Raw genomic sequence first — 24,630 nt, 5'->3', positions numbered from 1 at the left:
AAAAAAAAACTCCAATGTTGTGCTTTTCTGTGGAACCTTTCCAATAAAACCGTCACAAACCTTTCCATTGTACGAACCTGCAGTAGCTGCCTCTTTTGTTGGCCAACTCGGTCGTGCCTTTAGTCCACACAAGCATCACAATGATGGTCCGTTTTGATGGAAAGAGGATATCTGAGACAGGGAGCTTCCTACAGAAGCAGCAGCTCTGGGCTGCTATGACCCAGTCCTATCACAGTGTGGCTCCTTTCAGGTCCAATCCAATATTTACATGCGACATTTTCTCCTGCTTTTAGCAACTGAGTGCAAGTATGTCTACGGAAACCTGCAGCTTAATGTTTCGCACCCACTGCCTTCAGCGCTTGCAGCATTGTGTACCCATTAGCAAGAAAATCAAGATATGCTACTTCTTCTCACAGCGCTCCTAATGCTTTTGCCAACTGAGAACACCTGAGGCAGTTCTTGATTTTCCAAGAAAGGAGTCCCCTTACTTTGTTTTTTCTCCCCGACTGGTTGTATATGCATCCAAATGTATTGTAGTGACACATAAAGTGGCCAACAGCTGAGTAGAGAGGCCAGATTAAGGCGTTTTACTGTCAGTCAGCTGTTTTTTGTCTTAGCAATGAGTCACAAATTGGCACTACAAAAGGTTTCAACCAGCCCCAGGAACAAGACCGCTGTCGTTACGTAGAAATAAAAACACAGATGAGACAGACTACATGCGGCGCCTTGCAAAAATATTCACTTCCCTTAACCTTTTTCCTGTTTTTCACTTCGAAATAAAATATATTGCAAGAATTTAAAGACACCTTATGATAATAACGTCCACTAGTTGGTAAATTAATTGAAGAGACAGAGTATGAGACCTGCAAAGTATGACTGCTACTAAATTATTTCAGCGATTGATTTTTCTGTCAATTATTCTTACAATTAATTGGATTTAAAAAATAGCATATTCTTCAGATTTTCCCATTAAACCACTTATGCCTATTTATACAATATTAGAAATACATAAAAGGTACAAATAAAAACATCTATTTCCTTTTAACATTTTATTGGCTGAACTGAAATAAGAAAGTATCCCTTTAGCGTATGCTTGATCATTTGAAGCGAAAAAATGAAGTAAAATACTAACAGCAAAGTGAAAACCTTAGCCCTTTCTGTTTGACCTAACAGTGTAGAGATGATCTGTTCACCATCTTGTTTTTATGTTGTTTTTTTTTATATCTTTAAGGCAAAATGTATATATTTTTGCACAGTTTTCTCTAAATTACTGCTTTGAAGATCTTGTTCTTTCAACAACTGGCCTTTTCTGATTGTTTATACTCTAGTTAAACTGTCACTAAATAAGTTGACGATTATTTCAATAATTAATATATCACGATTAATATACAATTAATTGTTTCAGCCGTACTACAAATCTACAAGGAAAAGACAGTCAACCTAAACAGGTCACAAAAGAAAAGCACAAATCTGGAGGAGCCGCAAAGAACCACAGCTCAGGTAGGAAAGTCTGTTGAAAGGACAATAAGATGCTCCACAAATCTGGACCAGTGGAAGGAAGGAAGAAATGTGTTGCTGAGAGAAAGCCCATGAAAATCTGTGAAGGAATAACACTTCACATTATCCCGATTGTGAAACATGGTGGTGGAAGCATCATGCTGTGACAAAAGTTTTCTTCAGCAAAAACAGTGAAGCTGGTCAGAGCTGATTAAAAGAATGGAACAAAATTGTTCACAATCTAAGACTGAGCAGGAGCTTCACAATGATCCAAAACAACTAAATGGTTTATTAGCATATTCATGTGTTAGAATGACTCAGTAATACCTTAATTACTCAACGTCTTTTATGACAACTTACCCTTTTGCAATTTCAAACAAACACTAACATGAAGAAAACAGTGAAAGACGTAATTTTTACTTTATAAGCAACATATTTATAATGTCATTACGAAGATGAGTCTAGGTTTGTCACAATCAGACATTTTACTGAACGATAAATTGTCCCAGAAATTATCGCAATAAACAATAGTACTGGATTTTTGAGATCATTTTCAAATAATATATTGATATTTGCACGATAATGCAAGAGACTAATAAACCCTAATTTTGCACAGAACAGCCAACACTGGAACTGGAAGTGATTTTAAATATCCAAAATAAAAGACAACAACCAAAAACGTTGAATGGGGATCAGTCAACTTATTTCACTTGTTGACTGATCCTTGTAGCGCTGACCACACAGGAAGTTGTGACCGCTCCGGTCACTAGGACAAGCCTTCGGACCCCACAGATGCATTCTCAAAGTTTTCTAAGCCCATACATAGGCTGCTCTGCTTAAAAATAGCTTGACATCACAAAGCAAAACAAAAACAGTGAAGACACGAGGATGCTGTTAGCCTTGCAAATGTTCACTCATGAACAAATGACATTCTGATCTTCTCCCAGCATCAGATGAGAAGTTAAGAGATCTCAAAGGCGTTGACAATTAATCACCATGACAATAGAGATGCCCGCAGTAAGTTTTGACACGATAAGTATAGAAGTCAAGACGTTTAACTGGAAAGCCACACATATCAACCTCGCCTTTTCTCGCCTGAGAAAAGAAAAGGAATCGTCTTCTGGGGACTTTTTTTTTTTCCTGCCAATTGCTGCTGAGAAACCTCCTCTTTCTCTTTATTTATTTGGATGTGGATAACAGAATTTGCTAACCTGAAGTAAATGCCGTCACATCAACATCAGTAATTATAACTCCTCAAACTGAGTGGAGAGTAATGAGAGTGTTTACATGATGCTAAAGCCTCACACAGAGCCGTTCCCCTCCAGGAGTGACTTAAGCTACCTAAGAGGCTTTGCTTTTGGTCTAAATCAACTAATCGCAAAGCCGCTACAGGCCTTCCTTCGCTCCTCGCAATATGAGACAATTAGCGGGAAACCAGGTTGGGGGGGTGGGATCAAAAATGTGCTTGTTGTAAGAACAGAAGATGACGCTTGCAAGCGGCGCCAAAAAGCTTTATTCACCCACTACTGAGGGATGTGTGTCTGTTTGGTGGGAGCGGTATCCGAACAAGTAGCTGAATGAAAGAACAGAGGGCACTTCTTGCCCCTGTGAAGGCTTCAGAGGTGAGCACAGACCCTCCAAGCGGAGTCTTTCTCCAAGTCATCAAGTGACTCATTGTGGAAATCGCCTTTGACAGCAGCTTGTGCTGTTTGAGGAATGTTTTCCATTTCTTCATCTGAAATCCCCGAAGTCCCTTCCACAGGGAACTGGCAGAGAGGAAGGAGGAAGAGAAGGAGCGAGCGAAGCAGTCGGAGGAGGAGGAGGAGGAGGAGAAAGACGGTGTTGTGGAGAAAGTCTTTGGTTGGTGAGGATGGAAAGTTTGGAAAGAGTAGGCCTATATTTGATTCAAGTTGCCAGGCAACAGATGAGCAACAGGGGAGGAACGGGATGGATAAAAACCTCACTTGGGTACCACATGGGGATCAAACTAAAACAGGAACGCTTTACAAAACTTTTATCTTGGGTTTACTACCACTTCCTTAAATATAATACCAAGTAGTGCATCGCCCCTCCCCATAACAAACACACATCAGCATTGATGGCCAGTGTAAAGACAAACTTCTGGTTCTTCTTTGTGTTTATCCAAGTCAAAAAGATCGCATTTCATTAAATAGTGTGAAGGAGGACCGACATTTGACAAATAATGACTCTAAAGCATTCAAGTTGCATTGAAATTAAAAGAGGGTTCCACGTTGCATGAGCCAGAATTCGACTCTGGTGACCCTCATGTTACACAAGCTGAAGAAAACAGAGGAGATGAACTTTGACTCTTTCAAATCTAGTCATTTCTATCTAAATTGTATCATGGATTTTGGGGCAAACATGGAGTATTGAGCTCATTGTGAGTCTTATGGCTTGGTTCACCACCATCAGGTGATGCAGAAGTACTAAGTTTGGATTTGAAAATCATCTCAGTGGAACACAAACAGTGAGCTTGGAAGCTTGTCTTTGGGAACAAATAATGGTTTACAACAAAACAAAAATAACAACAACAACAAAAAAAAAATGGTTCTACAGGTAAAAAACTATAATAAGTTTAATTGCTTTCACAGGAAAGTCTCACTGGTAGCTATAAATGACTGAAGCGTTTGCAGCTCTTTTGGAAACCTCATATATGGGGGGGAAAAAAACAATGTTTACATCTCCTTAAATATCACATATGACACTCGCTGGCTTTGTCTTCAGCTTGCGTAATGAGACGACGACGTGTTTGACACCCCGTGTTATAAATGAAAAGGAAATGCAGCATCACAGAAGGTTTGTGTGACAGTGACGATGTCCAGAGTGCAGCCCACTGATGACACTGAAGTAGAAAGGAGGGAGGGTCTCTAAAGTTGAAGACGATAGACAGAAACATCTCTAAGAGCAGTAATCCTCGGTCAGCGGACAAGAAAAAGAACATATAGCTAGTTTAATTTCCTTGTCACACAACACATGTTTTCCTGAAGATCATGGCACTTCTACTGCTCCTATAAAAACCATCAATGCCCTTAAAAAAAAGCCTTTGATAAAAAAAAAAGTAGTGCCATCTTTCTATGCAACTGGATTCCTCAAACGCCTCTGATACCTTTTTGTTTTTAAACAAGCAGTTGGAGGGTTTGCAAAGTAGCTTCAAGACAGAACCAAGATGGTTCAGATATAACAAGCCAAACTTGCAAAAGAGGTTCCACAAGGCTTAATTCTTAGTCCATTATTGTTGTCCATCTAAAAACAACCAAGACTAAACTATTTTGACCAGATCTCCCTTGCAAATAAGCTGTATGATCTCAATGGAACAAACCTAGTAAAATAAATACAATAAAATAATATACATGCTGAATCTATGAACTGTAACTTTTGGAATTAATTAATTTCCTACCCCTCCTGTAGTTTTAGTTTTTCTACAGGAGGACCTGTTTGTTCACTAGATTATTACAATATATCACTACACAGGGAGTGTCTGCCTCAACCCTGCTAGTCTGCGTCTATAAAAGAATATCATCCCAGCAACATTGATATGACCTCATTTTACTGTGTGGTATAAAACTAAAAAAACAAAGCAAGAAGTATTAAACTAACCAAGGGGGGAAAAAATAAGGCGGACGTGTCAGGCTAAAGTAAAGAAACTGTGACAATCCACACACAGGCCAGAAATTCTGCCTAAACCTCCCTGAACAAATCCAAGCACTCCGATGAAGCTGCAGAACCCGATGCGGTAAATATTAAGCAAACGTTTACTTTGTTTCCTAGAAAGCAACACATTTTACCTAACGAGCTAGATAACCTGAACGCCTCATTCTGTGAGGCTCATTAACGGATCAACGTCGCGGTTAGTTTAGAGACAATCGGACGCCTGCAAAAAAAAAAAAAAAAAAAAAAAAAAATTTAGTGTCTTAATAACAGACACAAAGTTAAAAACTGTCCACCTGGTGAAGCGCTGTCAGCCCGTCTACGTTGGCGTGGTTGATGTCAGCTCCTTGTCGGAGTAGCGCCGCCACCTCCTCCCGGTCGCCGGCGGAGCAGGCGGCCATAAACACGGCTCCCTGCGCGAACTGCACTTTCGCGCGCCGCGTCCCAGAACAGCCCGTGGTTTTCCGAGTCTCCGACCCCGTCCGGTCCGTTTCCGAGCCCAGCCATCGCTGGAGCTGATCCTGCCGTCGTTGTTTGGCAGCTTCGGACCGGGAATGGTCAGTGGCCGCCATCTTCCCCCTGGTGTGTCCCCGGACAGATTCAGCTCATGGTACGAGGAGGAGAAGCAGCGGAGTGCGGTGTTTAGATTGAGCCTTCTCACCCCCTGCCTGGGCTGCGCCACCTGGTGGACGACCTCTACAATTGAAACCGCAAACTTCGCTGAGAACTTCAGCGGCAGCCCCCTGGTCCCTTCAGGGTCGGCTCGGAATTTACTTACTGCAACACAAGTTAGCTTCAAATTCGCTGCTTCAGCTTCAGCACTTAACAAAATGCTTTTTTTAACGACACCTAGCCACTTTTGATCCCCTTTAATACTAAATCTAAAATAATAAAATAATTAGAATGGACACACTTTCATCTCCTTTTCTCTAAAACACTGCAAAGCATTTTTGTCTTGCAACAAGAAGGTCCTAGGCTCAAATCCCGCCCTGGGCTCTTTCTGCATGGTGTACACATGCCGGGGTTTTCTCTGGGTACTCCAGCTTCCTCGCAGCCCAAAACCATGACTATTAAATTTAATGGTCTCTCTGAAATGCTCTTAGATGCCTGTGCGCATAGTTGAGTTTTTCTGTGTGGCCTTGTGATTGGTGACATGTCCAGATTCCAGGGTGTGCATGGTGTGTGTAGGACTCTCCATGTATTCTGGCTGGCTTAGCATAACAGTTTGGTCTAAGTTGCCCTTAGAAGTGAGCAAGGATGGACAGATGTTGCTAATATTAAAGTCACGTCAAGATAATAACTTTTTTCTTTCACCAAATATAACAACATAGATAATTATTGAAACAAAAACTTGAGAAGTGAAAAAGGTGATACACTTAAAAAAGTACTTTGCAAAATGTATGCTTCATGCCAAATTGCATCTTAACATGTGGCTTATAATGGAGGAATGATAAATGTAGTTTAACTTTCTTTTAACTGACCGAATTGCTAGAAACCCACAAATATCTAGTGTTGCAATCCAAACCTACAGTGGTTTTAGAGGTCAGGGGAATAAACCCCAGTCTAAATTTGGTGCATGAAAAAACTACTTTTTCCTGTTTTCTTTTTTTACTACTTGACATTTTTGTAGTTTTTTACTTTATTGTCATTACAGTTACAAACACAGTTTATGCCAATCCTAAACCACAAACAGTGAAAAATCCTCTGTAGTTTATAATTAAACTTGGATGATTTGCAGCATATGCCTACTGCTGCTCCAGTTTGTCTTGTCATAAGATGGATGTTTTTTTCTGTTGTTTAACAAAGTTGTAGTTATATGCTGTAGTTAATCATGGGGATTACCAGTTTATTTTATGATCACAAACTCTAAACATGATGACACCTGGTGACAAAATCAGCACATTACATTTACTTGGCAAATAACATGTAAGCTTTTAGCAAATCAAATGTTCTTATAGATTGATTAAAATGAAACACCCTGTACATGACGAGTACTTAAAGAGCTTGGTTACTTAATAAGTAGAAAATGAGCAGTTCTGAAAAAAATGATTGACACTGAACAAAGCACCAAACATATTTTAAAATAATTAACTAAAGTAAGAAGCAGTGAAAAAAAAAACAGAACAATGAAAGATCACAAAAAGTATGACTGCAAATATACATGATCACCACAGTAATTTCATGTACTGCATACACATCATTTTGTTTTAGCCATTTACATTAGTACATTTGTTAAAAACAAAGTAAGCTTTCTTTAAACATAGTGCATTGGAAATTGCATCACGCAAATGGAGTAACTGTTTTTAACAAACCAACTCTAATGTTTTCCGTTTTGTCCAGAGCTTCCTGTGAGCCAAAAGTAACTGCAGGCAGGAAAATGCTGCTTCACTTTGTGGCTGACTGCCTTCCACTAAAACCATCAACACATTTTTTTTTTTTTTTTACTGTGCTAAGTCTTTGTAACATCCTGTAATTCAAGTTTGTGCATGACTGACTAACTGTGCAAATTTTAAGTGTACTTCTGTTGACGTAATACTCCATGAATGCCTGAATCTAATGGCTTATTTCTGATTCAGGCATCGGTCCAAAAACGTCGAACACCCAGTAAACGTGCCTGTGCTTTAAAAAACTATTTATGGTTCTTGAAGTTTTGTAGATTGTTGCCACGCCTTACACCTCGCTGTAGTTTTTGGAATTTTAAGTAGAAAATGAAACAGTCGACCATAAGTAAATAATCTCCATGGTTTTGGAGATTACTTACAATTAAATATCTGAAAAGTGTGGCGTGTGGCATGTGGCATGCATTTGGAAAGAAACAACAAAAACAACAAAAAAAAAACACTGTGTGGCAGAGAACTAACGCTGCCGATAACCCTGAACACATGAACCAGACAGTGAAACACTGCAGTATCATGATGTGGAGATGCTTCTATTCCACCAGGATAAGAAAGCAGGTCATAAGTTGTAAAACTGGGCTATCCTTGAAGAAAACATGGTAGAGGATGTATTAGACCTGAAACCGGAACATATTTATGTATTGGAAAGGCCCAGTCAAAGTCCAGATTTGGTTGGGAATTTGAGGAAAGACTTGCTTTTCACGTTCCCTTCCCGACCATTCTGACTGAGGTTGACGAATGGGTGAAAATGTCAGTCTCTAAATATCTACGGCTGTCAGAGACATATTACGAAATGCTTCTAGGTGTACATGCAGTGAGATGTGGCTCCAGCAGGGCTGATTACAAACACATGCTATTCTCTTATTTTTGATTGGAGAAAAAAAGTGAAAACCATTCATCCATCCATTTTCTTTACACCCTTATCCCTCAGTGGGGTCGGGAGGGTTGCTGGTGCCTTTCTCCAGCTATCGTTCCGGGTGAGGGGCGGGGTCACCCTGGACAGGTCGCCAGTCTGTCGCAGGGCAACACAGAGACACACAACCATGCATATACACACTCACACCTAGGGGCAATTTGGAGAGGCCAATTAACCTGACAGTCATGTTTTTGGACTGTGGGAGGAAGCCGGAGTACCCAGAGAAAACCCACGCATGCACAGGGAGAACATGCAAACTCCATGCAGAAAGAATTGAACCCAGAACCTTCTTGCTGCAAGGCAACAGCTCTATCAACTGCGCCACTGTGCAGCCCAAAAACCATTCATTTTTCTTCCATTTCACAGTTATCCAATTTGTGTTGGTGTAAACTTAAAGGAGGTATGAATTATTTTTCAAAGTACTACATCACTGCTTCCAAACACTACACAAAGCAGCTGACTGCATTTCAAATGCAATATCAACATCGCAACTTTAACATACAGTATCTTAGTGTGAAAATTCAGCCCTACTTTTGCTTTTCACTCTTCCTGGATCAGGATTGTGATCACAGCTGAAGCCTACCAAAAGCTCTTAGATCTGCTCAGAGGTTTAGCAGGTTTGCCACCTTGAGGATTATTAAAATAACCTTTGCGTTCTGCAAAGTCTTGCTGGAAAAAGCTGGCCACGCGGCTGGTCTCTGGTGGGATCTGACCGGTTTTGAAGGAGCCTTGCAGGTCCATGTCGATGCAGAGAACCCCAGACAGCAGCCGGTTCTTGTACCGGTCGAACACGTCCTGCATTGAAGAGCCGCTGCTGTTCATCCAGGCGGGAAAGAGGTTGCTGGAGCTGGCCTTGGATGGGAGGGACCTGTAATGGTGCAGCTCCAGGTGGCAGAACAGCCTATTAGAAGAGATTGCAAACGAAAAATCAGTTCAAATAATTGTAAATAAATACAAAAGAAAATTGCAGTACCATGATGTGGAGATGCTTTAATGTATTATTACATTTACATGTTGAGAAAAGTTTTGTGCTGAGCTAACTTTACTCACAAAGTGCCATGTTTTGCTTTTCAGCAAAAGAAAAAAAAATACTACAAACAAACTCTGAACTCCTTTGGATTACCTCTCTAAAGGATCAGAGTTTTTGCAAGATTTATTTTAACATACAACTAAAACAGTATGTTTGCTGTCTAAATCTAATGTAGTGACAGTAGGATGTGCAAAAATGCAACTATTTCTCAATCGGTGTTGGCTTGATTGTTGACATATCAGTCACTTTGAGTTCCTGCCACACTCAAACGGCTAAAACGATATGGTTCTGCAAACCCTGCGAAGCTGAAATCTGCCAAGATCAAATGCTGCCGAGAGTAGCCTCTGTCAGTCAGGTGTGTACAGACATGTCTGATATGTTACGCAACATTAGGCTGCAACTGTAACCGAGTCTGTTTTATGAAGTACCTGGCAGACACGTGCTGCGAGAAGTTTCTGGAAGCCTGACTCAGAAGACGCTGCAGGATTTTCAGTATCTGCTCTCGGATCCAGCCCACATCCTCCTGCACATCTGGAAGCCACTCCAGAAGCCTGCACATGGAAGACATCATCATCAGTCAGCGCACAACGTAAGCATCCCCAGTAACAGCGATAAACATTGCCCTCAACTATCAAAATGGTGCCCCTGGTAAAGTCTTGAAGTAAAGTTAAGTGAAGAGACCTGGTGATGAAGACATGCCATTTTTATGCAGCCCTCACTGTTCATGGTTTCAAGAAAAGTTCAGGTCTTCATCCAACCTCGTTTGTGCCAGTTCCAATTGTTTTATACATAGTAATTGCTAAGATGAGTTTAAATGTGTGGAATTAACATTTTTCTTTTAGCCTTTATCACCTGAACACACATTTGAAAATTGTGAATGAGATGTTCCACTGTTTTTCATTTTGACTTGAGAGAAAAGGGCAACTCTGTCAGAGGAATAGTAACTCAAGGATTACTAATTAATAAGTTCATAAAAACTGTGAAATTGCAAACAACAGAGTAAAAGTAATATTGCTACAGGTGCCAATAACTGTTGCAGCTGTGACAATGAACAAGCACACTTCAGTTAATAGTTGTATTTTTCTTAGTATTCACTGTGATATTAAGCCTCTACATTACAAGAAGGAAGTAATTCTTGCAGCCTTTTACCAGTTTTCATAAGGGGTGAAAATAATGACCGCACAAAAAAGTGGATGAAATAAACTTCAAATCTACACTGTTTCAATACTTTAAAAACGTTGTATTTCCTGAAAAATGGCTTCTATTACGAAACATACAAGCAGACACGTACAACACTATCAGAAACAGTGGGAATGGGGTGTGATGTGATGAAGTCACACATCACCTGAGAGTCAAGGACACAGCGGACTCCAGAGGCAGCGTGTAGGGGAGCATCAGGGCCGATGCCATCCTGAAAGGGAGCAGGTTGCCCAGAGACTGCACCAGGCTCCTCCTCTCCAGGCAGGCCTCCAGTAGAGCTGCAGGGGGCGCCAAACACGCAGAAGTTAAAGAATTTCACAAGTTACGTTACTAAACACTTGCACCATTTAGTGGATATAATTTATTCTGTCACGTTTTGTGAATATAATTTGCCACCGCTGTTAACTTTGGGGTTTTAATTTTGCATCTGAAACATTCTTTTTTTCAAGGTGGATGGAAAACACAAATTAATTTTAAAAATAAATAAATACTTGGGTGCATAATTGGATGGATTTCTTGTGAATTTTCTTCATTTCACACCAGCTTAAGTATATTCATACACACTGAATATAAACAAGTCCCAGCTTGACCTCATGTCTTCTTGGCAGAACCGGTAGAGTTCACTCTTTGCAGAGACTTCTAAGCATAGCCTACACATTTTTAGCAGCATTTACGATAGCTTTTTTGGGGGGGGTAGAATGGTTATAAAACTTAATGTTGGCGTACAAAACCAGTTTTGTTATGTATATGGGATTCTTATCCAGTTGGAACCTACACAGAAAATACAATGTTTTTTCAATCTACAAAGGTATGTATAACAAAGTGCTGGAAAGAGCTAATTTGTTCATTAGAAAAAAATTGACATGCGCTTAATAAGAAGTATATTAAGTACCACAATAAGCAAGCAAACAAAAACATTCAGGGTCAGCAGTCGGATACATAAACTTTACTGGAAACGTGTTTTTGCAATAGCTGCAATAAAAACTTAAAAAAGGACTCAAGAGAACATGTTTAAGAATTGCTTTAAACCTTAAAAAAGTCCGATGTTAATGAAGAGAAGAACAAAACAAAACAAAGGCTGCTATTCACACAAACTGTAATATGGTACACTGTCAGGTTGAGTGAAATTTTACCTTTGTGCACGGCAGGTGGAAGATACTCGATGGTATGCTCGTCTAGTGAGGAGCTGGCATGAAGCTCAACTTTTGCCTCCACCTGTGGCTTTTCTTCTGCCTTGTTGTTTTTCTCATCCCTCCCTTCATCACAGGCCTTACGTTCTTCTCTTTTGGCCAGCAAAGCTCTGTCTGTTTGAGGCCCGGTGTAACTAAGCAATCCTAAGTTTCACATAAAACAGAAGACATAAGCCTTACTGATTCATCAATGTATTCTATAAAATAATATAAAATCTCTGGTAAATGTGCTTTTTTTAAACAACCAAATATAAATTTCACTGCTTGCGTGTACTTAAATAACTGCGATGAGTAATTCGAGCTTATCACAAGAAAACACAAACAAGCCCATTGATTTGCTGACATGGTAGCAGGAAGCATGGGTTCTGATAATGTATCAGGACCGACACGCTGTGTACAACATAAACGTTCGTGGTCAAGAGACAAAACCAAGAAATCAATAATGCTGGTTTGTAGCCAGATTTACTCAAAGGAGCTTTGAGGCTTTTCGCAGAAAAAAGCAAGTCTTACCATTTCTCTTTAAAAAGTGCAGGGCATCTTTGTATCCCTGCTTGCACATGCCCTTCATGACCTGCATTCAAACACACATTTATGTTAACCTTTTATGTGTCAAAGCAGCCCAGTGTGATCACTCCATCTTGCATGCTGTTGTTTGTGAGTTTTAAGGTAATTAACGTTACCTTTTGTAATGTTCGTAAAATGTTTAAATTGTTGAGGCGGTTGACTTGAATTTTGTGTTTTGTGTCTTCAGAGATTTCATTATGTCTTTTCTTTGTAACTTTTGTAAAAGTACGACTTTATTGTAATGTTTGTGGTGTGTGGACCCCAGGAGGAATAGCCTCTACTATTTTAGAGCCTAGTTGGGATTCTTAAATAAACACAATAAATAAATTTACAGAAATCTCAAAGTGCTACAATCAGTAAAAACAATTAGACAGCAACAAATTCGGACCATAAAACACAGATCAAAACATTAAAAGATTAGAACAAGACACATTAATTAAAAGAAAATCATAAATACAAATATCGAAGGTTTAGCATGACAAGATGCGGAAAAACTCTAAGGGAAAGAACGTTTTATTAGAGAAAGGCCTACCATTGGATTTGGTGGGAAAAGCGCCCTAGAGACTCTGTATAGGTTGGTGAGGGTGAACTGGATGCTTGTGTTGGTGAAACGCAGCTCGTGGATGTTGGTGGAAGTGTCTCGAGGGCAGATGTCGCTCTCTCCGGAAAAGGGGGAGACGGTGATGGTGTTCTTCAGCTCGTACTGCGGCAGGTTGTCGGAGATTCCCCCGTCAACATATCGCTGAACGGGAAAAAGATAAACAGCAGCAGAGCAAACAGAGTCAGATCAATGAATGCACAAAGTTTCCACAAACGGAACTGAGGAGGGGGGGTGGGGGGGAATTCATCCACAGTGCAGGAAATAAACAGGATGCGATAATAGTGAGAGCATATCCTCTGTATTGATAAGGGCAGGTTTTTATCAAAGGTTATGAAGTGTCAAAGCTACAAAACAAGACTTTTAAAAGAAATCAATCAAGTAAACTATAGATATAAATTCTCCCCGACAGAACAACATCTTAAGTTTTCTATTTGTTTGCTATTTTTGTTATTTATCTTGATTAGATTTTTTAAAAATTCACAGCGTTCCATGCAAACAACATGCCTTTAGTGACATCACATGAGGCACAAAGCAATTGATCATAGCTGTTGATTTATTATTATTATTAGTATTATTATTATTATTATTATTATTATTATTATTAACCTCTTTATTCTCATGTTTTTGAGCAAATTTCTTCTTCTGGCGTGTACTCTTGTATTCTGCGAGCTGCATTTAAGAACTGGAACCAAGCATGAGAATAAATTTATCGTCGTCATCACAGCATATCCTAGAAAGTTTTTTAAGAGTCCAAATTTGGCTCAGACACATAGAGTTGGATCATTTGCCACTCTAAATCTGTCAGAATTTGTCAAAAGTTGCTTGTTAACTATAATTTACGCCAATGCCAGCAGATTAGCTGATCCCAACCATATACACACAAATCCGTTTTTTTCCTCAGGGTGTTTTTCAAAATTGTAGCTTTCTGTGAAATCCTGCGGTGCCAACCCATACATTATTGCACAACTATTTTTTTTTTTTTATCGTCAGCGTACATTTGTGAGAAGAAAAACTAAACCACTGGTAAGTCTCTTTACACACACAGGCAGTGTGTGTCTGTAAAGAGATCGTGACATCAGGATTTAAGTCACAAGAGGGCACTAAGAAAACATCAAATCACATGTGAGGCCACCTGATCACATTTTGGCTCTGCCACTCTCTAAGTTTTGCCTCAATCCAAACACACACACACACACACACACACACACACACACACACACTCTCATACAGTGTTAAACTCCATAAAACCCATCACAAAGTTCACAGTGGGAGGCCGGTACTGCCAGTGATATTTCTCAGAAAAAACCTTTGCACTAGAAACATGACGAACAAAACAGAAAAGAGGAAAAAGAAGACTTTCCAACCTCCCTCCTGAGAGTAAAATTTCAGACAAACACTAACGCTAGTGGAATTTTGTAACCACTGTTTACACACACGTGGCATTAGGAACAAACACATTCTGAAGGAGCGGAGGGCCCCAGCGGGTACAGTGACGGAAAAAGAAAATGTGCCAAAAGCAACAAAGAATGAAGTAAAACACTTTGAGTTAGAAAAAGGTCAGACTGTTCTTACATCATATCAGAAAAACCAGTTTTAATGTAAATCTTCCCAAATCACAGAGTTAAATTCAACTTAATTAGTCTGAAAACAGAAGAATGGCAACAACAGGAAAAGGGACAGAGAATTTACTCACCACTCCTTGAAATGTGGGAGGAATGAGGCCACAATACACGGGGATGTAGGCACTGCAGACACATGCCTAATAAAAAAACAAATAATTGCAAATTAGATACTTGAGCCCTTTTTGGAGTGAATTTGTATGGGCAGAGTAAGAGTGTGAGAATTAGAGGAACTTCAGTTGTTTCACTCCAGAAGAGTGAGAATAGGTAAACCTGGAAGTAGCAGTAAAAGGTGTCTAGTCTTTATGTTATTTAGTGCATACCTGAATCAGCTCCTCCTTATCGTTGAAGTGAGACACCAGGACGTTTTCTCCATCTGCCACCCGGGTCAGAGAGATCCCCAGTCGCCCGTTGGCTCGGTGGGGGCTGTCGGCGGGGAGATTCCGCCTCAGGAGCTGACGGACAATCTTCACCAGGTTAAAGGTGGGATGCATGGGTCCGAGGAGCCGCTTCCTTGCCTCTTTGGCGACTTCAATTATGCTTGCCCCAGCATCTCCTGCAGTTAATTACAGGAGCGGAGGTTCACAATCATGTGGATCACAGCCAAACATCAGGGTTAGACATTTATCGCTTTTGTGATAAAACCCAGTCAAGTTCAAGTTCAGCCCATTAGTATGAACAAAGTTACGCTAAGTTAAATGTTTTTAAGTTTTCCTCTTTTCTAAAGAGGGCTGAATTTAATTTGAGACAGTTTCAACCTGAGCTGTACCAACTCAGTTCAAGAGAGGAAACTTGTTAGCATAGGTAACTTAACTAATATATCCAATTAAAAATAAGAGAGTTTATTTTGATACCTTACCATTACATTAAGTTACTTGCATGTTCTATCATATTTATTTTACTTTAGAGACTAAAAATGCTCCATCCACTTGCTGTGGCAAATGCTGTAGGTTTATGGTCTCAATCTAAGTCATATTATTGTTCATGTCAACTTGAACAACATAAGTAAAAAATAAAATTTTGGGTTAGGGGTTAGGGTAGACTATGTACTGTTTAATTACTATTTTGGTTTTCTAAACAGCCTGACTTTCACAGAAAATAACTGTTGTAGAAGATTTATATTTTACAGTGCATTGAAGAAATTATAAAACACTTTATTTAAAGTAACACTTTATTTGACGGGGTGTGCATAAGACTGACATCACATTGTCATAAACATGACATAATATGTGTCATGAACATAAAGAAGTCTCTATGACTGTTTATGACAGTTGTCATGAAGTGTCATTCGGTAAATAATGACACTTTTAATGCAAAGTTGCTTTAAAAGATGCATTGAAAGTCCATTAAAAGTGCCAACTTTGCATGATTTTGTAAATTATAATTTAATGCAAAGTTGCCATTTTAATGGACTTTCAATGCAACTTTTAGTGCAACTTTGCATTAAAAGTGCCATTATTTACCGAATGACACTTCATGACAGCTGTCATAAACATTCATGAAGACTTCTTTATGTTTATGGCAGACGTTATGTCACGTTTATGACGGTGTTATGTCAGTTTTATGCACACCCCTTCAACTAAAGTGTTACCAAAACTGATTTGAACGTGTGAGCAAACTTTACTACTTGGTCATTCTTTTATTACACTATGTTCAATAAAGTCAAACTACTCAACTCAAATAACTCCCCAAATCTTTATTCTTAAGACATTATGATGATTTAAGGTGACAAGAAGAGAAATTTTTATCTGAGCTGAAACTACAGGTAACATTAAAATAAGTTCTATTCTAATCAGTTTGTGCCAGTTTAATGTTACAATTCATGCAATTACTGAAACTAACAATTGAAACTGGATGCTATGGTCTCGCCATCCTTTGCAGGTGCACACAGACAGCAAACGGTACATACCAAGACACACTCCAGTGACCAAAGCAGTGGCGGTGAGGGCCCCCGCAGAGGCTCCATAGATGTGTCTGGCGTTCAGCACCAGGAAAGGAGCCTGCTCCAGCAGACAGCTGGCCACACCGATGTGGTAGATCCCCAGGAAGCCGCAGCCTGCGAAGGAGATGTTCCAGGGCGAGTCTAACGGGAACATGCTTGTCCAGAGCTGTGCCCGGGATCGCGGAAGCTTAACTTTGAGTTTAAACGTTACCCTTCACGGAACAGCTTACACGTTTCTTTTGCAATAACAGACTCTTAAAATTTTAAGTATTCCCCTTTCGCATCACGTACTTAAAAGTACTAAACCTTTACCAGTTAGTTTTGTTATTGCACAGCAGATGTCCTCAGCTAACGGTTAAAAAATGAATATAGTTTAGAGAGCAACACGCAAATCCCTTAACACTGAAAGTTCTTAACAGCTTTTAAATAAACTAGATCGGAGGAAATGAATAAATACGAAGTAAACTTTGGGCGATTGTTATTATTTCACATGCTCTGTTTGCATAATCAAGAGGGAGGATACAGGATGAACAGCTTGACCAATCACATTTTAGTCGGAAAGGAACCTTGATCAATGAGAATTGAACAAAGTTACATTTTAACCAATCATAGCTTTCATCGCTGAGTTGCTGATGAAATCAGTTTGCGGTCAGTTTTTTCTGACATTATCAAACGTTATTTCCGTAGGAGGAACTCCACGTTTTGTTTTGTTCAATGTTTATGTTCCTAACTTTAACAAATAACAATTCAGAGACCAGAGGTCTTATTTTGAGTTTGTTTCACAATAGTCTTCAAAAGAATCTGGAAGTAAGGTGTACTGATTTCTGGAACTCTCTGTTTACATGACAATCGCTGAAAACAACAAAGCTCTATATGAAGCGTTTCATTTCATAATAGCGCTGCTCCAACAACAGAAGGTGACTCTTTAAAACAAAAAAAAAAAAAAAAAAAAAGACAGTGCCTGTATATTTCATAAGGGACATGTAACTTTAACATTTCCTGTTATTAACAAAAATATTGGATGTTTTTAACAAAAGGAAAGTTGAAACCCCAAATATATAGAAAGTGCACTGTGCAATATTTCTGACTGATCACTTCCTTGAATAAGCTGTTAGCAGAATAAGACAAACAAAAAACAAAACAAAACAAAAAAAACAGTCCATGTTGAGAAAGGCCCAGATTAACACATCCTATTGTGAAAGCAGGATGTGCTACTTTCCCCGAGTTTATAGATTTCTATTCTAAAAAGATACCACTGTCTGAACAGTAATGATTAAATGCAGGGGAGTCTAAATGAGAGAGAAAATTCCCCCAATATTAACATGGGATATTAAAATGTTAATATCCCATGTTAATCCAGTGTTAATATTAATATATCGGATATTAATACTAATATATTAATGTCCGATGTTTGGGGAATTTTCTCTCTCATTTATAATATTATAATTATCTCATGAGATATATTATAAATGCTCCTAGGGGCGGGACCAGACTGGGCGACTTTCCACCCAATTCTAGTTTTGCAGATTCCCATTTAATATCTGAGGAAAATTGTAAATGATCACAAATTGTAATAATTAGAGAAATCTACATATTCAGTGGAAGTAGATGATGATGCAGTAGATTTCCAGGAAACATAGATGGGGCTCACAAACTAAAAATAAAATCCCAAAACAAACAAACAAACAAACAAACAAACAAACAAACAAACAAACAAACAAACAAACAAACAAACAAACAAACAAACAAACAAACAAACAAACCACTTGTAGCTGAAATTATCAACAAAGATATTTGACAACTGAATGGTATTCCTGAAAATGCTTCCAAGGTTGTTATTGTTTCTGATTTTTCTTATATCCACGTTTTGAGACAGCAATCTTGATTACATAACCTTAAATAATAATAATAATTTAAAAAAAATCAGTTATTTGGGGTGAAAGGACAAACTATATCCAGTGTTTGACTACTTTTACAGAATGGTCTGCTTAGTAACTTTAAGTCAGTTTATTATTTATTAAATCACTCATTCTTTCCCATTCTGCAGTCACATTTATTTTAATTTCCGTTTAAAACACTATTAAATATTTATTAGAATGTTCTACTTTAACTTCTGATGGGAACCCTCGCACAAGAAGTATAACTTTATATGTTTTTGCTTGAATGGTAAACCAAAGCTGAACAAAGAAATCTTTTTTTTTTATTGTAAGCAATTGCAGTTTGTTATTCTGCCAGAATAAACAGCGACACCAAGCGCCTAAATGTGAAGTTGCATCGCCTAGACACGTTGACAACGTTGTCCCGCCCTTAGTTGAAACTTTGGCGGCGCTACTAACTTCACGCTTGTTGTAAAATATAAGAACCAGAGAGAGGGGCGGGACCGTCAGCACCAATTGGATTCTTATACCCGCATAGTGCCTTCTCTATCCGGAATACAACGTAACTTAAAACAAGCGCGCCCCAGTGACGTAACGGATTTTCTTTAAAAACGTTCTGGAACCAGGAAGTAGCGTCACACAGCGAACAGTCAATCCCGATTTTAAAGTTTCCTGTTTTTATCCTGGAAAACTGTGATAGCTATTAGAAAAACATATTTTAAAATAGTATGCATATTTGGTTGATTATTTAAAGATAGTTATGGCTTACGTTAACTTAAAAACGGTGTTTGCGACTTTGACGTTTACACTTAGTACAGTGAATTTCTCTTGATAAGGGGTTCTCACCACTTATCCTTACTGCCATGAAGTACAAAGTTGCCTGTAATCAGCCATGTAACGTGTTATGGAAAGCGAGAAACCCAGAGACATCACTGCAGTAGCAAAAGGGCTTAATAAACGCTTTTTATGGAGAGAAAGCCTGAAGAAGACACAACTCCTCATGAGGAAGGTGGAGACCTTGATCTTCTTTGGACTCTAAAACAAAGAAGGTCAGAAGATGGAGAATAACGAAAATCTAAACGTCTCCACAGCTTTGCTGGCTTGTGGGGAATCGGTACCTGGATTGAGAGAACCAAAATATGCGCCTGGAGCTGAGGTTGCCGAACCCGAGAGGGAGGCTTACTCAGCGGACCCCAGTGATCGCTCCATCTCAAGCCTGTCCTCTTCTTTCTCGTCAATGTTTCATCCTCTTTCTTCATCTTCCTCATCTTCCCGTGGCTCAGTCCTGTCTCTGTCGCCACCCTTGCCTCCTTCTGTGGAGCTTTCTGCAATCATGACAGACACCAGGCTGACCCTGGATGTTTACCTCGGAGGAGCAGCTGCGTTGCCCTTAGTATGGGGGTATGACCCTGATCATCTGAGGGGCATCAAGTACCTGAGACTGGGCTCTGAGGGCAAACCTGGGCTTGATGCTGCACTGGATGTCCTTCCTCATATGACAGGGCTTCACTCTTTGACCATCCGGGGTAACATATAGCTTCACCAACACATCAGCATGCATATTGCCATATTTTTGTTTATATATTTATATTTAGTTTAGATAAATTCTTTTCTTATATTTTTGCGCCTTTTCAAATGTCTAACATACTCTTTTCAGAACCGATTTTAGCTCTAGATGCTCAAAAATATTAAAAATTGTTTGTAGACTGAACAGAAGGTATTTTGGATAGCTAAAATAAAACATCTGCTCTGAAGATATTGCCTTCACCATCTTCTGTATTTACTTTTCTTTCTTAAAGGACATCGCTTTTATGACTCCCGAGGTGATCCCCTGCCTGGACTCCTCACCAGTTTGCCAGGCTCCATGTCAAATCTGTCTCACCTGAAACACGTGGATCTCTCCTTCAACCAGCTTACCTTTATGCCGTCATGCCTGCTCCAACTGCCGGTGCTGTCCACGTTGCTTCTCTGCCACAACCACATCTCAGCTTTGCCTCCAGATTTAGGCCAATTATCATCCTTAACCTACCTGTCCCTGATGGGGAATAAATTGGTGTCTGTTCCCCCAAGCGTGGGTCAACTAAAAGCGCTGCAGAGGCTCGATGTATCACATAACGTTCTCCAGCAACTGCCTGATGAAATTGGTTTCCTTGGGGAGCTTGTTAAGTTGGAATTGTCTCACAACAAGCTGAAACAGCTGCCAGACAGCATGGGTAAGAGGTTCAGGGTGAATTACGGTTTTGGATATAGACCACTTTAGAAATAAACAAGATATTCTGCTTGCTGGGAGTTAAGTTGTTGATGAGTTTTTATTTATTGCACAGGCTCTCTTGTTTCTCTCAGGGAACTGGTCATCTACAGCAATGAGTTCCGGGTAATTCCAAAATGTCTGAATGAACTCCCTCTGTTGACAATGGACGTTCGTGATAATCCTTTGGGAAAACCTCCGACGCCGCCTCCTCTGCCTCCCGTACCGGGTGAGCAGACATAAATTGGTTTATGCTCACATTTCTTTTATTGTAATCATGCAATGCACTTTTTGTATTGTGCTCATTAAAATTGTCTTGTCTTATCAGATCACCCAAAAATCCAAAAGTTGCATCTTGGATCCAACAAGCACAGGTACGGCTCTGCTGTAACGTGATCAAATGTGTAAACCAACGCTGTCTGCTTAAGCGTTGCAGCACCAAACGTGTCTTTCTCCTTTGCTCTTTAGTTTCTTTGTTTCGTCTGCTGGTCGCCATGTGTTTCTCCCAGGAGGGGCTGAGCTGACGTTCCCCCCTGGATGCCTGATGACAACCACCAAATTCACGTGGGGTGAGAAAAGGCCAAACAGGAAATGGGTGTGGCTGGAGGAACACGACATCCTTCTGAGTCGGCCCCTGGAGCTTTGTCCTCATGGTGTTACGTTTTTAAAGGTGTGAAAATGATTCGCTATAGTTTATTACATTAACACAGATGTACAGTGCCATGAAAAAGTATTAATAAGCCTTGAGATCTAGAGAAGTGAGGCATGTATTCTCCACGTTTTGCTCTTGTACTCTTAAAGAGCATCCAGGAAGCATTAACCATGCTTCAATTTGTCAATATTTTGTTATATTACAGCCTTACTTCGAAGGCTTCAATGAATTTCTACTCAAATTTCTGCACACAAATATCCCATTATAACAATGTGGGGGAAAAAAAAAACATGTACAAGTACTCACAGCCTTTAATTGATCAATTTAATACAATTTGGAATGAGAATGTAACAAAACTCAATGTGAAAAAGTAAAGCTGTGGGAGATTATGTTGGAGACCATTAGTGAACAAACAGCATCATTAAGAGCAAGGAACATGCCAGCTGCACCAAGCATTAGGTTGGCGTTTGGTTAAAAATAAGGCTGTAATTGCCTTTTTATGCATTTTTAGAATTATTGTAGTATCTAAGATACCAAATGTTTAATATAACCAACATCTACTTAGCCACACTTTATACAATTTTAATACAGGGTTGGTTTAAAAGGTTGTTTTACTCTTCCACCATGTAACAGAAATGCTGGACAAAAGACGGTTGTCTTTAGAGGAATGAAAACATGGAACGCCCTTCCTTTGTCCGTTTTAAACGCAACAAATGCTAGACCTCTTACAAGAGCCCTGTTTAATTAGTTCATTATATAGTGTTTTAATTCTACATTTAGAAATCAGTAAGTCACTACTCTTGTATTAAGCGTGTCTAACTGTTTTTGTAATAAATGTTTTTCCTTAATTTGGACTTGGCTAATGGGGATCCAAACAAACAAGCTGTGGTCTATATTAATACTCGTACTATTTATTAGGAATGTTTTGGGGTTTCTCAGTTCATGTTTTTGTTGTTTGCTTCAGCCCGTGGAGGTGTGTGTGCCGTATCATCGGACCAAACGAGGGGAGGTGGTGTTGCGCACGTTTGACGGGCAGACATGGAGCACTCTGCCCACTGAACTCAGGAGAGGAAGTGAGGAGCATTGTTGTTATCCTGGGGGACGTCCAGCCAGGGTAAACGACAACATCTGAAATTGGACCGTAAAGCTTGTTCTTCTATTTTAATGCAGATCATAGTGTTACTTGTGGAATAAAATATACTTTTCTTGTTTTTGTAGCTGGCATGTTCCTTTGTGAGCCACTTCTCCTGGTTTATGGCGGTGTCCAGACCTGTAAGGGATACTTGCTCCGTCACACCAGCAGGAGCTCTTCTGGTGTCCAGCTCCAACCCTGGAATAAAGCTTCACTTCCCTCCTGACGCCACTGCACAGACTCGCACTATAACCCTTCAGGTGAGTTCAGCAAACAGCAGTGAAAAGAACACAATATTCTAAGCTCCAAAACCAAAATTATTCCAAGAAAAAGCAATGGGTGGCAACAGCTGGTTTGTTTTTTGAACGCACTTTTGACTTGATTGTTTGATCGCGGGGTCAGTGTGAGTAAAAAGCACAGAGAAAACCTTGTGGGGTCCAAATGACTCATCTCTTCAGACCGTGGGAGGGTTAAAAAACCTCCCATCATCACACCGGACATTTGACAAACAAAAAACATCTCTTAAAATAACGAGAGGCTCTAATAGTTACCGGAGCAATCATAACAATTCCAAATACAAAAATTAATTACAGACTTTGGTTCCAAATTGACTTCAGTAGATCCTAAATACCTAAAGAAAAAACTAAACGATAGAACTTGTGACTTACAAAAATTCAACGTAAATGGCCACAACAAGCAGGAACACCACTGTCACCATGACCAGTCATTGATGCATCTCTCTCTCTCTGTCTCTCTGTAGGTGCTGCAGGTGTCCGAGTTTGAGGTGCAGGCTCTGTGTGGCGATCCTCAGGCCAGAGTCAGCCCCCTCCTCTGCCTCTCCCAGACTCCTGTCTCACAGTTCCTGCAGCCAGTTAAAGTCCAGATCCCTCTGCCACCAGGAATCTCAGGTTCCATCGGCCATCATGGTCTTCACATGCGTGCATGAGCAGAATATTTTAGCATGCGTTAACATTTACTGTGGCTCCACAGGGCATGAAGCCGATGTGTCTCAGTTGCATGTGCTTCACGGAGATCCAGCTGCTCAAACCTGGACTGACATTACATCACAAGTGTCCCTGTATGTTACCCATCTGTACGCCATTTTCTACATTACCCACTTCTCCTGGTAAGCTGCTGCGCTTTGTTATGCAATTTCCAATTGACATACTTCAGATTGTATGCTGGGGGTGTTGTAACTTTGGTTTATCTGCTCTATTATAGGTACTGGCTGTGGTACACTACACAGCGTTGTGTTAGCGGGGTGGTCAGAAAGGTTTACCAACGGCTAAAACAGTTTAAAGTCCAGTTCCTCGTCCTCCAGCGGAAGACGGACCCCGCTCAGGTTCTGCTGCAGTGCCTGCCTGCTAACAAGGTTTAGCATCTCACCTTTTGACCTTCTTTGGAACCTCAAGTATAGATGCTGAACAGTAATTGTGTGGGTTTTCTGCTCAGATGGAGGGCAGAGTTCAGTCTTTGTCTGAGCAGTATGACGGACCTCACCCCTCTGACCTGTGTGACCTGCTGGAGGGAGAGCAGTTCTTCGCTGGCTTTGAGAGGGGCTTAGACATCGTCACAGGTTGGAATTCATCTTTGCTGCCATTAATGTTGAATTATGTGTTGCTGTGTAACATCTGTAAACATGCTTTTTTTTTTTTTTTTTAACATGTTTATTTTATTTTCCCCAGACAGGCCGGATTGTGTTGAGGGGCGTCTGTGTTTTGTGTTTTACTCCAGTTTGAAAAATGTGAAGGAAGTGTACGTCTGTTCTGCTCAGGGGCAAAAAGGGCCGGTGAGGGGACAGGTAAGAAACACAGAACAGTGAATAATAATGGATGTTACATGTCCACTCTGCAGGTAATGCAAAGAGTATAACATTTTAATTTACACTGACATTTTAATTTACACGTACAAAATAAATGGCGAGCCACCCTGTTGCTTTGCTTCACTTTGATTACTTTCAGTTTAGGAAAGGAAGCCTGTTTTAACATCCCACATCTAAGACCCAATAAAAACAAAATAAGATGCAGATGTTGTTCTGTTGAAATAAAACATGGTTGGATCACTCCAAGAAGGAAATATATATATATATATATATAT

The 24,630-nt window shown here is 39.9% G+C and overlaps 3 protein-coding genes across 3 annotated transcripts in view; 1 reads left to right on the top strand and 2 right to left on the bottom strand.

The window, feature by feature from the left end:
- Window positions 1-5,447: 5,447 nt before the first annotated feature.
- LOC106942001 (protein phosphatase 1 regulatory subunit 12A-like) lies at window positions 5,448-6,231 on the bottom strand. Its single transcript, XM_015025163.1, has 2 exons — window positions 6,180-6,231; window positions 5,448-5,770 (listed from the first exon to the last, which is right to left on the bottom strand). Exons 1-2 carry the CDS (start codon window positions 6,229-6,231, stop codon window positions 5,448-5,450), a joined length of 375 nt encoding a protein of 124 aa, XP_014880649.1.
- A 2,533-nt stretch (window positions 6,232-8,764) lies between these two features.
- Window positions 8,765-17,299, bottom strand: pnpla2 (patatin-like phospholipase domain containing 2). Its single transcript, XM_015025164.1, has 10 exons — window positions 16,937-17,299; window positions 16,592-16,790; window positions 15,006-15,238; window positions 14,757-14,822; window positions 12,995-13,204; window positions 12,409-12,469; window positions 11,842-12,042; window positions 10,854-10,986; window positions 9,937-10,059; window positions 8,765-9,379 (listed from the first exon to the last, which is right to left on the bottom strand). The coding sequence occupies exons 2-10, from the start codon at window positions 16,776-16,778 to the stop codon at window positions 9,058-9,060; spliced, it is 1,536 nt and encodes a 511-aa protein (XP_014880650.1). The 5' UTR covers window positions 16,779-16,790; window positions 16,937-17,299; the 3' UTR covers window positions 8,765-9,057.
- Window positions 17,300-18,398: 1,099 nt separating this feature from the next.
- The window catches only part of pidd1 (p53-induced death domain protein 1), a 14,155-nt gene continuing 7,923 nt past the window's right edge, over window positions 18,399-24,630 (top strand). The window contains exons 1-12 of the mRNA XM_015025165.1: window positions 18,399-20,027; window positions 20,301-20,714; window positions 20,826-20,978; window positions 21,078-21,123; window positions 21,218-21,419; window positions 22,366-22,515; window positions 22,620-22,793; window positions 23,294-23,441; window positions 23,524-23,659; window positions 23,755-23,905; window positions 23,986-24,109; window positions 24,219-24,334. Coding sequence (XP_014880651.1) covers window positions 19,559-20,027; window positions 20,301-20,714; window positions 20,826-20,978; window positions 21,078-21,123; window positions 21,218-21,419; window positions 22,366-22,515; window positions 22,620-22,793; window positions 23,294-23,441; window positions 23,524-23,659; window positions 23,755-23,905; window positions 23,986-24,109; window positions 24,219-24,334 — 2,283 coding nt within the window. The 5' untranslated portion in view covers window positions 18,399-19,558. The remainder of the gene's footprint in view (window positions 20,028-20,300; window positions 20,715-20,825; window positions 20,979-21,077; window positions 21,124-21,217; window positions 21,420-22,365; window positions 22,516-22,619; window positions 22,794-23,293; window positions 23,442-23,523; window positions 23,660-23,754; window positions 23,906-23,985; window positions 24,110-24,218; window positions 24,335-24,630) is intronic.

Source organism: Poecilia latipinna, unplaced genomic scaffold, assembly GCF_001443285.1.
Source record: "Poecilia latipinna isolate Pla-1442-1.1 unplaced genomic scaffold, P_latipinna-1.0 Scaffold3980, whole genome shotgun sequence".
Lineage (NCBI taxonomy): Eukaryota > Metazoa > Chordata > Actinopteri > Cyprinodontiformes > Poeciliidae > Poecilia > Poecilia latipinna.
The sequence above is the reverse complement of the archived record's forward strand: the minus strand, read 5'-3'. Positions and strand labels throughout refer to the sequence as shown.

Excerpts from the sequence above, each read along its gene's own strand:
- LOC106942001 (XM_015025163.1), bottom strand. The coding sequence starts at position 6,231 with ATGGTTTTGGGCTGCGAGGAAGCTGGAGTACCCAGAGAAAACCCCGGC. Across the intron at positions 5,771-6,179 it reads CAGAGAAAACCCCGGCATGT|CTGAATCTGTCCGGGGACAC; the intron begins GTACACCATGCA and ends TCGTACCATGAG.
- pnpla2 (XM_015025164.1), bottom strand. The coding sequence starts at position 16,778 with ATGTTCCCGTTAGACTCGCCCTGGAACATCTCCTTCGCAGGCTGCGGC. Across the intron at positions 14,823-15,005 it reads ATAAGGAGGAGCTGATTCAG|GCATGTGTCTGCAGTGCCTA; the intron begins GTATGCACTAAA and ends TTTTTTTATTAG. Across the intron at positions 10,060-10,853 it reads GCTGTGTCCTTGACTCTCAG|GCTTCTGGAGTGGCTTCCAG; the intron begins GTGATGTGTGAC and ends TTCCATGTGCAG.